The sequence below is a fragment of the Vombatus ursinus genome, unplaced genomic scaffold (genome assembly GCF_900497805.2).
Source record: "Vombatus ursinus unplaced genomic scaffold, bare-nosed wombat genome assembly UNPS02014158.1, whole genome shotgun sequence".
Lineage (NCBI taxonomy): Eukaryota > Metazoa > Chordata > Mammalia > Diprotodontia > Vombatidae > Vombatus > Vombatus ursinus.
Genome location: NW_020953936.1, coordinates 678,636 through 694,686, shown reverse-complemented (window position 1 = coordinate 694,686; position 16,051 = coordinate 678,636). Strand labels below are relative to the sequence as shown.

The 16,051-nt window shown below is 36.0% G+C and overlaps 1 protein-coding gene across 1 annotated transcript in view; it reads left to right on the top strand.

Annotated features, from left to right (window-relative positions):
• Positions 1 to 16,051, top strand: part of GNE (glucosamine (UDP-N-acetyl)-2-epimerase/N-acetylmannosamine kinase) — a 55,849-nt gene that overhangs the window by 24,171 nt on the left and 15,627 nt on the right. Inside the window, exon 7 of the mRNA XM_027858994.1 lies at positions 9,821 to 10,031. Coding sequence (XP_027714795.1) covers positions 9,821 to 10,031 — 211 coding nt within the window. The remainder of the gene's footprint in view (positions 1 to 9,820; positions 10,032 to 16,051) is intronic.

Genomic DNA, 16,051 nt, shown 5'->3' with positions numbered 1-16,051 from the left:
GTCCAGCAAAGGAAACTGAGAATGAGTTGTCAGACAAGTAAAAGGAAGAACCAGAAAAGAGCAATGTCATGAAAAACTAGAGAGTATCAAGGAGAAGAGAGTAATCAATGGTGTCAAAGGCTTCAGAGAGATCAAGAAGGATGAAGATTGAGAAAAGGCCATGAGATTTGGCAATTAAGAGATCATTAGTAACTTTGGAGAAAGTAGTTTCAGTTCTCTTGATCCAGAAGAGTACACTTGCAGCTCCTAAAATAACAAGCATTAACCCTAGTCAGTAAGAGTAAGCCAGGGAAGAAAAGCTTATGATCATGATAAGGAGAAAGAAATATACTATAAAAGGAGAAGTAGTAAGAGAACACCTAGTTGTCCTCAATGAATTAAAGTAACTATGTCCAGAGAAACTAAATCCAAGAGTACTGAAAGAAGGGATGTGATCACTGAGCCATTGTTGGTGGCCTTTGAAAAACTGGGGATGATGGGAAAGGAGTCTCATGACTGAAGATGGATAAAGGCCTCAGTTTAAAAAAAATGAAGAGAGTAGAGCTGAGCTTAATTTTGGTTCCTGGTGAGATTCTAAAACTTATAACTAAAAGAATAGTTTGCAAGAATTTTTAAAGTGGAAGTGCTAAGAATCAGCTTGACCTCATAAAGAAGAGGCCATATCAGATTGGATTAGTAGATTTATTACTATAATAGCATACCTGGATTTCAGCAAGGTATTTAAGGATTTAACAAAGTCTCTTATGCTTTTCATCTGGGCAAGATGTAGAGATGTGGGTGGATGATAGTACAAGGTACATTTGGATTAGTTGAGTGACTGGGCCCAAAGAATTATTATTAATAGATAGATATCCTCTTGAAGGAAGGTCTTCGGTCTTCAGTATTGTTCTTCAGTTGTTTTTCAATTGTATCTGGCTCTTCATGTTTGGGGTATTCTTAGCAAAAATACTGGAATAGTTTGCCATTTCCTTTTCTAGCTCATTTTACAGATGAGGAACTGATGCAAACAGCATTAAGTGACTTGCCCAGGGTCACACATGTAGTACTTATCTGAGGCCAGATTTGAACTCAGGAAGATACATCTTCCTGACTCCTGGCCTGGCATTCTATCCCCTGAGCCACCTAGCTGCCGCAATCTTCAATACTATTCAACATTTAGCAGTAACTTGGATGAAGGCATAAATAACATTCTTGTAACTCTTGTAGGTGTCTCAAATCTGGAGGAATAGTTACCATATGATAGAATCAGTATTCAAAAAGCTCTCGGCAGGGTAGAATAATAGGCCAAATAGCCTTCAATACTTTAGCGAAGCTATGTTCTTAGCAGTATGGATATTTGCTCCAACTATGCAGATCAGAATCCAGCTGGGCCTTAATCCTATGTGATTCCTCCTTCTTGTCTGTATCTTTCCATAAATCCTATACAAAGTTTACCCAGCATTCTAGGGGGCTTCCTCTAGAACCCTTAACAGTGTATGAATAACAGTGATGTACAGTGGTCTTTCCATTTGTTATTCTTCACTCTTGCTACATGATCAGCCTATCTCATCTTTTGGTCCTATATCCTTTTTTTTTTTTAAACAATCACAAGTAGTTGAGAGTTAGTTAACATGAAATTATACAAATAAAATTTGTATAAACACAAATTCACATTTGTCATAACACAGACAGGAAAGGACAAAACAAAAACAAGAAAAGTAAATTGGCCACGTTTTACAATTGGACGTAGTTGTGATATGTACACTTAAAGTCTTTTACAAAATAGTCATCTCAGATCAACAGAACACCATTCTCCATTCAGTGTTGTCATCCTGCAAGATAGGCTGCTGTAGCATCTGTACCTGTTTTCTCCATGTCGTCCTTTAATATGACTGGTAATTGTTTTTGGCGATGACCCACCCCCTCAGGATGTTTTACCCTATGTGCTTAGTTGACCTCAGCCATGATTCCTAGTCCCACCTCATCTGCCAGCTGCAGCGTCCTTCTCTCCTTTCTGTTGTTGCTGTTGCAGCCTGTATACTTCTTTGGGCCCTATATCCTTTTGGTTGTATCTTTTATGCTGCTTTTGGTGTACAATTCTTCACTGGTTATATTCCATGTATAAATCCTACTGCACATTTCTTTATTGGATGACATCTTTGGATGACACATGCAACTTTAGTTCATCAGAGACTTGGATATTCTAGGATTCACAGTCATAGAATATTATGAGAAGAATGTGGAAGTTTAAAAAAACGGGCCTTTGTTGCAGGGAGAAACTTAACACTGTTAAAAGTTCTAATCAGTTTCCTATGTGTGATCTAGCCTGCTCTCATTCCATTCATTTCTAGGCCTAGTTCAACATATATCTGCAGTATGAACTGATGAACTATTCAATTGTATGTCATAGTGTAGATAGGCACTGTGCTGTATGAACAAAGCAGAATTACAGTAGCTCAAAAGCAATGTGAGATGTGCAATTTGGAGTGGAGAGTCATCTCCACTCCAAATGTTCTTGTGGACTATTTGTGCCCAAACCTGTGCTAGAGCCTTCTAAGCTTGTATTGATTTGATCAGTCACAGTGAGATACACTGTACCTTGACCCCAATATAGTGATGTCATTTTGGTCCTCTTGAACAACCAACCAACCAACCAACCAACCAACCAACTATAATTTAGACAAATAGGCATTCTTTTAAAATAAGTTTTATTAATGCCCTTTTTTACATCACTATTACTTTCCAGCAACTATTTTACCCAACAATAGAACTTTCCCTTATAACAAATAAATATGGTTAAGCAAAGCAAATCAACCCAGCCATTAGTAAAAATGTGTGCCTCATTTCTGAATCTCTCTGATGAGAGACATCATCAGACCTCTGAAGTTATTATTGACCATTGAAGACAATAGGCATTCTTTTTTGTGTGGCATTTTCCTGTGTGGATAGGAAATAGGAATTTTCCTGTGTGGATAGTCAGGCCAAAATCTTTCTAGTTATTATGAAAACATAGAAAGCTCTGCAATGAGGAAGTTAGCATAATGTTATCTGCACATAGTAACATCTGGAGGATCTTAGGATCTTGCAGAGTATACTTTTTCCATTTGGGCTGTCTGTTTGACATCTTCTGTGGCAGTGATAAACGCCTCAAAGTTATTTCTGTTGTGTCTATCAGGAATATTGTATGACTTTTTAAAACTTTATTTTAAAATTATATTTTAAAAATTATTGTCTTTTTAAATTCTGAGTTCCAGATTCTCTCTCTCTCCCTGTCACCTGTACCTCCACCCTCCACTGACTGAGAAGGCAAACAATGTGTTATCAATTATATGTGTAAATTATGCAAAACATATTTCCATATTAGCCATATCACAAAACAAAGCAAAAAAAGAAAGCAAGAAAATTATACTTTAATTTGCACTCAGAGTTCATCAGTTCTCTCTCTGCAGGTAGATAGCATTTTTTCATCATGAGTCCTCTGGAATTGTCTTGAATCATTGTATTGATCAAAGTAGCCAAGTCTTTCACAGTTGATCATGATTACAACATTGCCATTACTGTGCATAATGATCTCCTGATTCTTCTCACTTTGCTTTGCATCAGTTTATATAGGTCTTGCCATGTTTTTTCTGAAACCACCCCCTTGTTATTTCTTATAAAACAATAATCTATCATAGTCGTATGCTACATTCTGCAATTGATGAGAATCCCCTCAATTTCCAGTTCTTTGCCCCACTGCATAAAGAGCTGCTATAAATATTTTTGTACAAATGTATAAATGTAGATCCTTTTCCTTTTTCTTTTATCTCTTTGGGTTACAGACCTAGTAGTAGTATTGCTGGATCAAAGAGTATGTTACCCCTGCCTTTTTTTACTTTAGCTGAAGCATAATAGATGCTGTTCCATCCCTTTATTTTAACACTATGTGTGTCTTTGTCAAATGTGTAAACATATTGTTGGAGAAGAAATGAATCTTGACATTCTCGCTATAAATAAAACCTGAAGAAGTTGTGGCTTTAAATGTAAGGCTACTCCAAGAGTTGGAGGAGTGAGTTTTATCTTATGCCTAGAGGCAACAACAAATATTATTTCATGGGATATTTGGTCATTATATTGAAATAGTAATCATAAATATTTACAAAAAGACCAATGTGAAAATAATTGCAGTTTATGCACTAATACCAGTTGCTGAGAATAAAGTATTAGAGAAATTCTAAGCAGCAGTAGAAATCCTTTTCTGTAGAAAAGCAGAATTAGTAAACGTATCCTTTACTGACTACAACAAAAAAAAGTAATAGAATCAATAAAAGGCAGTTGGAGAAAAGATTCAAACATGAATGCAGACTTATTTTATCATAAAATACAATTGCTCAAAGAACAATAATAGAAACAATAGATACAATAGTTAGCTTAATAGAAACAATAGATAGCTTAATCACAGAAGGTGATAACAAAAAAAATTCTAAACTTTTGTTATGCAGCCAAAGCAGTTCTTCTACGAAAATCGAGATCTCTAAACACTTTGATCAATTAAAGATAGAATAGATCAATGAATTGGCTACACATCTAAAAAACTACAAAGAACCCCAGCCCTCATTATTAAGCACAAGAATAGATATCCTGAGGGGCAGTTAGGTGGCGCAGTGGGTAGAGCTCCGGCCTTGGAGTCAGGAGGACCTGAGTTCAAATATGGCCTCAAACACTTGACACTTACTAGCTGTGTGACCCTGGACAAGTCACTTAACTCTGCCTCACCAAAAAGAAAAAAAAAAAGAATAAAAATCCTGAAAATGAAAGATAAAAATGAAAACAAAAAGGCTGTCAATTAATTAATGTAACTAAGGGTAATAATTACTATCCACCAACCTCCCCAGGCACTCTTCTTCCTTACACTCCAATTTATAGACCTCCCTCATAACAAGTGTAGTCAAACAAAGCAAATTCACACATTGATCGTTCTGGAAGACGGACGTATCATTCTATACTTGTAGTCCTTCTCTACTAAGAGGTGGAATGCATGCTTCATCATCGTCATAATTAGTCATTGCTCTGATCAGAGTTACCAAGTATTTTGAAATTGTTTTCATTTACATTATTGTAGTCATTGTATAAGTTGTTTTGCTGGTTTTACTTATTTCACTTTGCTTCAAATCATATTAGACCTTCCAGCTTTCTCTAAATCTCTCATTTTATTATTTATTATGGCACAATAATATCCCATTCCATTCATATGCCATAATTTGTTTAGCCATTCCACCCAAATTGATGGATACCCACTTCATTTCCAGTTCTTTGCTCTAACAGAAAGTGTTGCTATAAATATTTTTTGTGTATTAAAGCCCTTTCCATTATCTACATAGTAGTGTCACTAGGTCAAAGGGTATGAATAGTTTAGGAATTTTCTAGATATAGTTCTAAATTGCTTTCCAGAATGACCAGTTCTTATATTCTTTAGGATTAAGTTATTTAGTTTCTAAATTTGAAATCTTTCTTCAAAAATTTGTATTGTTTTATTTATTTTATAATTTTTATTGTATTGTATTTAGTGAAGAATATGTTTACTATTTTCTGATTATCCACATTTGTTTGAGGCTTTTATTCCCTTACACATACTCAATCTTTTGTAAATATGTCATTCAAAGCTAAGAAATGTGTATAGTCTTTTTAGTTACCAGTCATTAATTGCCAGAGAGTTATTATGTCCAATTAGGCCTTTAACTTCTTTTTTTCTTGTTTTTGTGGTTCTTGTTGTTAGCTTTCTTTGGTTTTGTAAGGGATATGTTAAAGGCATCAGCTATTATAGTTTTGCTATCAATTTCTTCTTGTAACTTGATTCTTTTGTTTTAAGCACTTAGATGCTATGCTGTTCATTGCCTATGTATTAAATATAGGTGTTATTTCATTATGTAGGGTGCCTTTAAGGACAATGTGTTTTCCCTGTTACCTCTTATAATCATGTCTGTTTTTATTATTGTCTTGTCTTATTTTATGTTGGCCACTCCCCTTTTTAAAAAAATTTTAAAAATTAAAAAAAAATCATTTGAGATATAGTTCATTCTGTTCCAACTCCTTATGTTAACCTTGTGAATCTCTTGATTTCAAATGTTTTTGGTTAACGTTGTAATTGAGCCCAGATGCTGATCACTCATTCTTATCCCATCTTTATCTCTGTTTAATTACCCTTTTATTGGTCTTCCAGATCTGACTCTTAAATTCCCCTTTCCTTAACCTGTACCCTTCTATTATCCTGTTGAGTTCAATGTATTTCTCATGCCAAACTTTGCATGTGTGCATATATGTTTGTGTGTGCGTATACAATTCTCCTTTACCATATTCAGGTAAGAATAAGGCTCATGAGACACCTATTTCTTTCACTCCTCCTTGTTTGTATATGTTTCTGGCATATCCCAGTAATGAGAAATTATAAGTTTTTTTGCCTTCTTGATTTCTTCCCTAGTGTTTCTTTTTCCTTCTCTTTTATTTCCTTTCTGACAAAATCATATTCAGGGCCTTCATTTTTTTTATGCCCTCTGTGACCCTTGAAGACAGTAGGATTCTGAAGAAATGCTTGTTTCTTCTTCCCTATAGAATATAAGTACTTTAATCTTTGCTTATTTCCATTCCAAATTCTCAAATCTATTTCCCTTTATAGGTTTCTCTTGACTCCTGTGCTTGCATTTCAAGTTTCTGCTCAGCTCAAGTCTTTTCATCAGGAAAGTTTGAAAGTCCTCTAATCCATTAAAAGACAATTTTACTTCCCTGTAGGACTATACTCATTTTTGCAAGATAAACTGTTCCTGGTTCTAAGGTTTTTTTTTTTTACCTTTTGGTATATTGTATTCCATTTTTCCTTACCAAATAGTTGTAGTATAGTCTTGTATGATTTTAGGAGCCTGTGGTCCTTTAGTGTTTGAACTCTTTCTGTTTGGGATATTTTTTTTTTCCTTTGACTTGGAAATTTGGCATTTTCTTTGACTTGGAAACACATTCCTCTGTGTTTTCAATTCACAGTTTCTTTCAGAAAGTGAATGTTGGATTACTTTTGCTTCCTGATTCTAACAGATCTGGATATTTTTCTTTTATTACTTCTTAAAATATGAAACTGAGATTTTTTGATTTGGTTTTATTTTTCAAGGGAGGGTGGCAAAATTTCTTAAATTATTTCTTTTCAACCTCTTTTCCATGTCAGTTGCTTTTGATAGCAGACAACATATTTTTTTTTCTAATTTTTCAATCTTTTGACTTTGTTTAATATTTCTTATTGTCACATGGAATCATTGTGTTCTATTGCTCCATTTTATGTTTTGGACGTCCTCTACTTGGGTAAGGTTTCCCTCCTCTCCCTGCTGTTCTAATCAACTTATTTTTTCCTCAAGAACTTTCATTTCATTTTATATCTCTTTATATTTCTTCAAGATGCTCCTATAGTCTTTGTGATTAAGCCATTTTCCCCCCTTATAGCTCTGGAGTTACTCTCTTTTTTGGATTTACCTCATGTGTTTCTTTTAGCCCATATTTATTCTTAGGTTTCTTCTGTTTGCTCATGTCTTCAGGCTCAGTTTCTGCATTGGAACTTTATTCTAGGGCCAGGATCCATCCCCTCCTCTACTCTTGGAAGGCATAGTCAGCCTTGTTTGGTGTTTTCCCCCTTCTAGTACACATGCCACTACTATTCTTGGTGGGATGGCTGGGAACATTCCCCATCCTGTGCTGCAGCCTCTGGCAGCTTTATTGCTACGTGACCCAATGTGGATGCTGGTCTCATCTTTGACTCATCTTGTTTTTGTTGTAAATTTCCCAACCAGCAGTTACCATCATCCTCAGTTGCAGCCCTGAGAACCATAACTGGGTTTTAGGAATTGTGCTTGTCTCAGGCCTTCTTGAACTCCATCTGGTATGAGTTGAATAGGTGCTGCACTGGCCTTGTCTCTTGCAATCAATCTTTGAGGGCCCCAAGGCATGTACACATAGCCCTGGTTTCTTTGCACAGTGCCCCATAGAGGGTTGGCTCTGTTACCCACTGAGACTTTAAATAGGCTAATTGACAGATCCAGCTGGCTTTAAGCTCTCTTTACAAGAGTTTGCACGAGGTTCTTTCCCTTTGGTACATCTTTGCTCCAAGCACCCACAGGCTTCCAGCCATCCTCACGTTAAGACTAGATGGAGGAGTTTACTGGTGTTTCTCTTTGTTCTTCTTGATCATTGTTCTGTTTGATATCCCTTTAAATCTTTCATGGAGTGTTTGTTGAGAAAGTTAAGCTCCTTTAAGATATTTCATATTTCTATATTAATCAGCAGTCTTCCTTTGAAGAGATTTTTGTCAAATACCTTGCTGAAATTCAAGTTTACTGTATCTCCTCTATTAAAAGTGTCTGTGAACTGAAAACAACAAAAAACAAACCCTTCTTTCTTATAAGTCTCAGATTATTTACCTGGATTTTTATTATTTGGGGATGGGCGAGGATTGTCTGTAGTTCTAATTTCATAAAAATGCATTCATTTTAATTTGACTAACATATATTAGTTTAATTAAATTCAACTAATTTGATTAAAGTCAGTCAAATTTCAGTTTCAAATTAAAGTCAGTTGACTTCAATTAAAGTCAATTCCAATTGACTAATTAAATAGGGGTCAGGCCAAGGTTTACCTTTATACTTCTGCAGTTTGGGTTTTATCTTGTTTTGCTTTTTTAACAAAAGACTTGCTAAGCAAAATCATATTTAAGTTGGTGTTTAGGGTGAGTCTGCCAGAGATGAGGACCCTGTGGCCTTGAGGCCCATGTGGTCCTCTAGGTCATCAAGCGTATGGCCCTTTGACTGAATCCACACTTCATAGAACAAATCCCCTTAATAAAAGGATTTGTTCTGTAAAACTTGCCTGAGGTCCTGAGAATTGCTTAGCTCATTGCTTTTAAGGTTTCTCAAGAGTTTCAGAGATTGCTTCATTTGATCCTCATAAAAGCTTTACACACTAGGTAGTGCAGACATCATTATCCCTCAGAAAACTGAACCTAAGATAAAGTCAAAGGTGTCAGAGGCAAGGAGACTATACAGCTCTGGAATGCTGCCAAATCAGATAAAAATGTAGTTGGAAAATGTTTGACAAAGTAAATAAAAATATAATACAACACAGATAATATGAATTTGTTGGTTTCTGAGTCAATATGCTGCCCGCAGGGATCCATTTCTATTTGAGTTTAATACTGCTGACTTCCACAACTTGCCTATGATTGTATAGTAGAGTAAGCTGGCAAAACTAGGCTTGGAGCTTTGTGACCCCAAAGCTCTTAAAATGTCACCCCACATCTTGGCCTGTATATAAGTACTCAAAGGTAGTAAGGAAACTTAATCTCCTTAAAAATATCGTAAAATTCAGAATTTTTACTAATTTGTCAGGTTTTTTCCCAGCTACTCCAATGTAGTTCCTTTCTCAAGTGTGTAAAGATTAATTTTTTTATTCACTCTTTTATTAGACTGAGTGTGGGTAGACTTAGGAGAGGATCATTATTTTCCTATCTGAAGACATCTTAGGTTATATTGTATTCCTTGGTTGTGGAGAGAAAAAAGTCTATGTTAAATTAATATTTTGTAAATAAAATAATCCTGTTTTATGATAATTTTCATATGTGACCAGTTCTGTATTTATTTTCCCCCCAAGTATTAAATTGAATTTAGGCTTTCTATCAAAAAACTGAGTTGTCCTATATGTAGGTATTCAGCTTAGAAATTTGGATGTCATAATTATTTTAAAATACAATGTGACAATAAATTTTGTACCACAAAAATTATGGTCATTGTAGTACACTATACTTGATTTTATTTAATATGTTTGGATGTTGCAGTTCAAAGATATATGGGGATGGGAATGCTGTTCCGAGGATTTTGAAGTTTCTCAAATCAATTGATCTCCAAGAACCACTACAAAAGAAGTTCTGCTTTCCCCCTGTAAAGGAGAACATCTCTAAAGACATTGATCATATTCTTGAAACCCAAAGTGCCTTGGCCGTTGATCTAGGTGGAACAAACCTTCGAGTTGCAATAGTCAGTATGAAGGTAATTTAATCTTAAAGTGGTCAGAATTAATTCTTCAGTACTTTAGTGCATCTGCAGTTTCATCATTGTGGGTACTTCATGGGAGTGGATTGCAACCAATATGTGATTTCTTGACTTATGTGACTCTCGTCCATGTTCTTATTCATATTTTATTTTAAGATAATATTTTTAGCAAACAATGATAGGGTGATAAGGTTGAAAATTATATCCTCTATACCTTTTACCAGTACTTAATGTTTCAGAGAACTAAACAGTTAGGGTGTCCCAGTAGTTATTAACACATAAATTAAATTACCGAGTTTAGAAGAAAGAGTGAGAACAGATGATCAGCCTTTACTTGGCTTACAAAGGGCATAAGGAATTTTTTTAGAGGCAGTTTGATATAGTGTTCATAGAGTCAGCCTCAAAGCCACAAAAACCTGAGTTCAAATCCTACCTGTGACACATGCTGTCTATCCAACCCTCAGTGAGTCACCTCAAACTCTCAGTACTCTAGGCAGCTCTCTTAATACTACAAGGTGCAGAGAAGGGGCTAACTGCTACATTGGTAGACATGGTTTCTTCACCTAGGAATTCTCTATGTCAGTGAAATGACAGATTCAGTCCTATCCTTAAAAATTTTTTGTGACTTAAGCTCATTATATTATTTAAACAAAGATTAATATCATATGAGTTTCAAGTTAATTTATGATGCACTAATAGACAAATATAAAACAAAAATCTTTAACACCAATTTAGGAATAGTAATAAGAATTAAAAAATGTTAATAAGAATTAAAATAACAAGTATGGTCATTAAAATAATAAATAAGGACAAAACCACAAATCTGAAATTGCTTTTTGTTATCATTAACTTGATACTAAATGGATTGCTTTTTCCCTCTCAGATCCAAATTACAGTTTCTGTAGGTTGTAAGAACAAGAGGTAGAAAGTTTAAGAATCATAGAATTGAAGAGAAATGACAAATGAATGAGTTAAAAGTTCTACCACTTGGTAGCAGCAGTGCCTGGTCTCTGTTGTCCATACATATTGTTTCATCCCAAGCCTTTTTCCTGAGCTTCTATACTTCTTGGCTCTCTTATTCTCTAGTTTGACTCAGAGGATGTTTTCTAGTTTCATATCTAAAGTCAATGATGAGTAAGAAATATCTTCCACTTGCACTATGGTAACCCGTTGTCCCGTACAAAAGTTCTGCTCATTATTATTTAGAGACAAGTTGCCTTCTGAAAGGCTATGTCAACAGAGTGCAAGTTCTGGTTGATCAACTGAATTAGAAAATTTTCCAAGTATTTTCCTGACTGTATCCTATGTCTGCTGGCTGAGGGACAGCCTCACTATGTGTAGAGCTTCATCACCACAACGTTGGCTGCTTAGGTAATATTTTTCTCCCCTCCACAAAATAGCCCATGGAGCAGATTAAAATATAATACGCTCCTCAATTCCTCCTCCTTCTGCAGTGTGAGGGGGCAGACGCTCATGAACTAAGAATCATACCATTTTTAGATGATCCATAACCATTAATTAAACTTGGTGTTTTAAATCATTGTCATATTTGCCCAGTCACCAACAAATAGCTTATGTTCTATTTGGCATTTTTCCTATGAATAAAACCAAAAGACATAAAGAACTTGTATCTAAGTGAAAAGGTGGCTCACAAGTTCTCCCTAGGCAAATAAAAAAATTGGAAGAATTTATTTCATCCTTCACATGGAGGAAATGAAAATCATCATTTCATGGAAATCAGAATCACAGAATTTCAGAGTTGGAAGAGACCTCTGTAACCGTTTAGACCAATCTTTAGCTGGAAAGAGGATCCTTCCCACAATGTTCCTTATGTGTAGCCATCCAGCCTTAAAGACCTCAAGTGAAGGGGAACCCATGCTTGGTCATTTCACCTTGAAGTGTTCAAAAGCTAACAGACCACCACGAAGATAATCTAAGCTTATGCATCAACACTGGTTAAAGAGGATGAAGAAGTAGAAAAAAAAATCCATAAATAATTTAAGATCTTGCAAACCAAGTCAACATTTATCTTGCTGTTTGTTGACTACAATGTCAAGGTAATTATCAAAGTAAGTGATTAAAAATCATGTCCAGAAATATCCAGGATCAATAAATAAAAGAATCCAAAAGTTATAGCCTTATGTCTCTTAATCAGAAATACCTCAAAAATCAGTTGAGAAGGAAATGGATATGACAAGCATGGAACAACATCACAAAATCAAATTTCACTATTTACCTTATCACACAGTTAATGACTGGTTGCTTATGTTGAAGGCTTTTCAGAATTAGTTGTCTTTGTACAGTCAGATCTGGTTAGAACATTGATCAAAATCAATACCAAATTAGAAGAAATTTATAAAGATTAGAAAACAGTGCCCAGTTTTGACTCCTCCAGCCTCTGCTTTTGAAACAAGTTGGCACCTCTGGAAAAATAGGAAGGGGACAAAAGTAAAAACTGACTTTTATCACCATTTCTTAATAGTCAGCTGCAAAACAGTTGCTACAATGAAGGAGACAAAAAGAGCATAAACACATTTTCATATAGCTAGCACTTGCTGTCTTTTCCAAAGGGAATAGATATAACTCCCAAGGGCAGCACTGATTTAGAGTATGAATTCATTTACAATTTATTAGAGAGGCAGAATATGGAAAATTGAAAGCAGTACTGTCTCACAAAACAGTGTAAGGTGATTAAGGGGAAATATCCCTGCAGAGAGTTTAGAATGAGAACTATCTGAGCAAGATCACATACTTGTTAGATGAATTTGGAAAGATAAGTTGATGCTATGTAGAACAGATCTACCAACCTTACTATAACTTAGAACAAGCAGTGCCTGCCTATTGTAAGCGTTTAATAAGTGCTTTTTTCCTTTTTTCCTTCCTATGGTCATCTATACTCATTAGTAATCATAATGCATTTGACCTTCAGTGCTCAGTGTCATAAAAGGACAACAGTACTTTAAAAAATGAAGTTGTAAAGGATTACTGGACTTGACAAGACACTCAGAGAACATATCTCTGCAAGAAGTGATAAAATTTAAAGGCTCTCAGCTTTGGATTCTAGAGATAGCTTAAAAGTTGGCAAGTTTCCAAAACAATGGAAAAGATCATGGAATGCACTGTTAGACAAAACAGACAACTGAGGATAACAGCAAAAACTTACCTGCATCTGTTTTCTCATCTTTATAAAATCTTTATGAGAATGGACTATGCTGCAGCGGCAAGTCTGCTGCATTAGAAAACAGGGAACCTGGATTCACATCCCAGCTCTGACATTTACTACCTGTGGTACTTTAGGCAAATCACTTCTTCAGGATTCTGTTTTTTTTCTTCATATGTAAAATGAACAGATTTGGAATCAGATGATTTCTAGGGTCCCTTTCATTTGTAAATCTATGAATCTTAATGGAAATGTGAAAAGGAAATAGGCAAGCTTTCACAGGATGTTGCTGTATACTTTGTCTTCACAGTTTTACAGTTAAACAAGAGTTGTGTCTGTTGTTTATTGTTGTTAAAAAACAGTTGGACATGGGGCAGCTAGGTGGCACAGTGGATAAGCACCGGCCCTGAAGTCAGAAGGACCTGAGTTCAAATCTGGCCTCAGACCAAACACTTGACACTTACTAGCTGTGTGACCCTGGACACGTCACTTAACCCCAATTGCCTTAAAAAAAAAAAAGAGTTGGACTGACACATTCTCTGAAGGTCAGAGTCGCTTTCTTTTCCCGTCAACCTTTGGAGAGACTGGAGATGATTTGGAAACACAATCTGGGGAGTCATAGAGCTGTGACTATTGTTGGCAGACTAGAGGTTCTGGAAGTCAGCATGGGCAACTGCACCAGGAATCAGACCCTAACACTGTGTATGTCAAGGGTACCTGCAAAAATAATGGGGGAGAAGGGGCACAAAAAGGTATTGGTGTCTACTGGGGACCAGCCCTATGATCTAAATATAAGTGGTACACATTCTGGACAACAGACAAACCAAAGAGCATTAGAAGCAGCTGTCAAAGCTATTGAGAAACCACAGGCCCAAAACATTGAGAAATTCGTTGTGTATGCAAATAACCAACTTGTTACCAAAGATATGAATGAATGGATTAACAACTGGAAAGAAAATGGCTGGAAAACAAGTCAAAATAAGGATGTTGTCCACAAAGACCAACTCACTAAGCAGAATAATGTGACTCGGGATGTGGATGTTGAGTGGAAGTATGTTTCTGCTCATTTAAAAGTTGAAGGCAAGGCTGAAGTGAAAGATTAGGAAAGTAACCATAAAGAAGTGAGAAGATTCGGTCAGTACTTGCAGTTATTGAATTTAGTTTAAAGTGTCACTCCATTTAACCCTGCAGTATGATTGCCAAATCATTTTCTCTTTACCTTTTTTTCCCCTTGTCCATGGCTATCTTTGGCCATTTTCTTCATATGTGTTCTCAGTTTTTCTATGTCCTATTTAAAATTTTTTTTAAATAATGCAAACAAGAAAGAAATGCATACTATCAACAACCGTAGAAATTGTTCACATGTACGAATACTAAGAGAAAGGCAAATATCCTCATCTCAGTCAGGTCCAACTGAATTCTGACTTGCTCAACTCTTGCCCCAGACCTAGAACCAATCCAGACAGCTTGACTGCTCACATGACTTGGGCTAATGGGAATCTCAGCTTTTCCTTCAGGTAAGATGGACTGCTAAACAGACCTTACCATCAGCCCTGATGCTGCTTTCTAAGGACTTCTTGGCTTTCCCACCTGCCTTGCTTGTTTGCCCCTTGTCATCCTAGCCACTGACAATCTGAAGATGCCTAGCTGGGCCGTACAATCTGTCCCTCTGGAGCATTCTTATGACTTTTAGGACTTAAGACTTTTAAGTCTTTTCCTTTGCCCAGCAGTCAAACTCTCTAATATGTTGTCTTCCCCCAACTTGACCATAGACCAGTCTTTCTCTAGTTGTTATCCCCAGAGCTGAGCATGGCACTTAGCACTTAGTTGGAATAGTTCAAAAAATGCTTTTTCAGTAATTCATAACGTCTGGTTTGTGACTGCCCTGACCATTCCCGTAAGTGCCATCTTTACTTTATGAAATGAACACTTTTTTTTCCAGTTAAGAAAAATCTTAAGGATTTGGCAAAGGTAGAAAAAAAATCAGCAATAAGGAAGGGACTCTGGGAAGAGACCCAAAATGGGTGTTCAGTGATGTTCTGATCAGTAATGATGTTGAATGTTTGACATTTAAAATGTGTTTTTCCTTTTTGTTGTAAAATGTGCTTTACTTTTACAATTCTGGATATTGGTTGCTCTTACAAGTTTGTAGAAGTTTCTTATAGATTCTGGATGTCAAAGTCAAATAATTAAATTGTTCCTGTTTAAAAAGAAAACAAAACAATTGGACACACTAAAGGCATTTAACAACCTGCTCCAACCATCCTTTCAATACTTACTGTATCACTTTATCACTCTATGATCTAGTTCACTAGCTTTTTTGCTATTCCGCTTGCATGACATTTCATCTTTCAGCACCATACCTTTGCACAGCTGTCCTTTCGTGTCTGTAATGTACTTCCTCCTCATTTTTGTCCCTTGGTTTCCTTCAGACCTTAACTTAAGCTCCACTTTCTACGTAAAGCCTTTCTTGATACTTCCAGATGCTGGTGCCTCTCCCCCAAATTACCGTGCATTTATTTTGTATATACTTATATATGCATCATTTCCTCTGAGAGAATGTAAACTCCTTCAGGGAAAGTACTGTTTAATTTTTATCTTTGTATTCCCATTGCCCTGCACAGTCCCCTAGCATATATTGTAGGTACTTAATAAATGCTGATTTAGGAGCAGCTATGTGGCGCAGTGGATAGAGCACTGACCTTGGAGCCAGGAGAACCTGAGTTCAAATCGGGCCTCAGACATTTGACACTTACTATAACTGTGTGACCCTGGGCAAGTCACTTAACCTCATTGCCTAGCAAAAAACAACAACAAAATAAATACTGATTTTTTGACTCAGTAGAGTAAAATACAG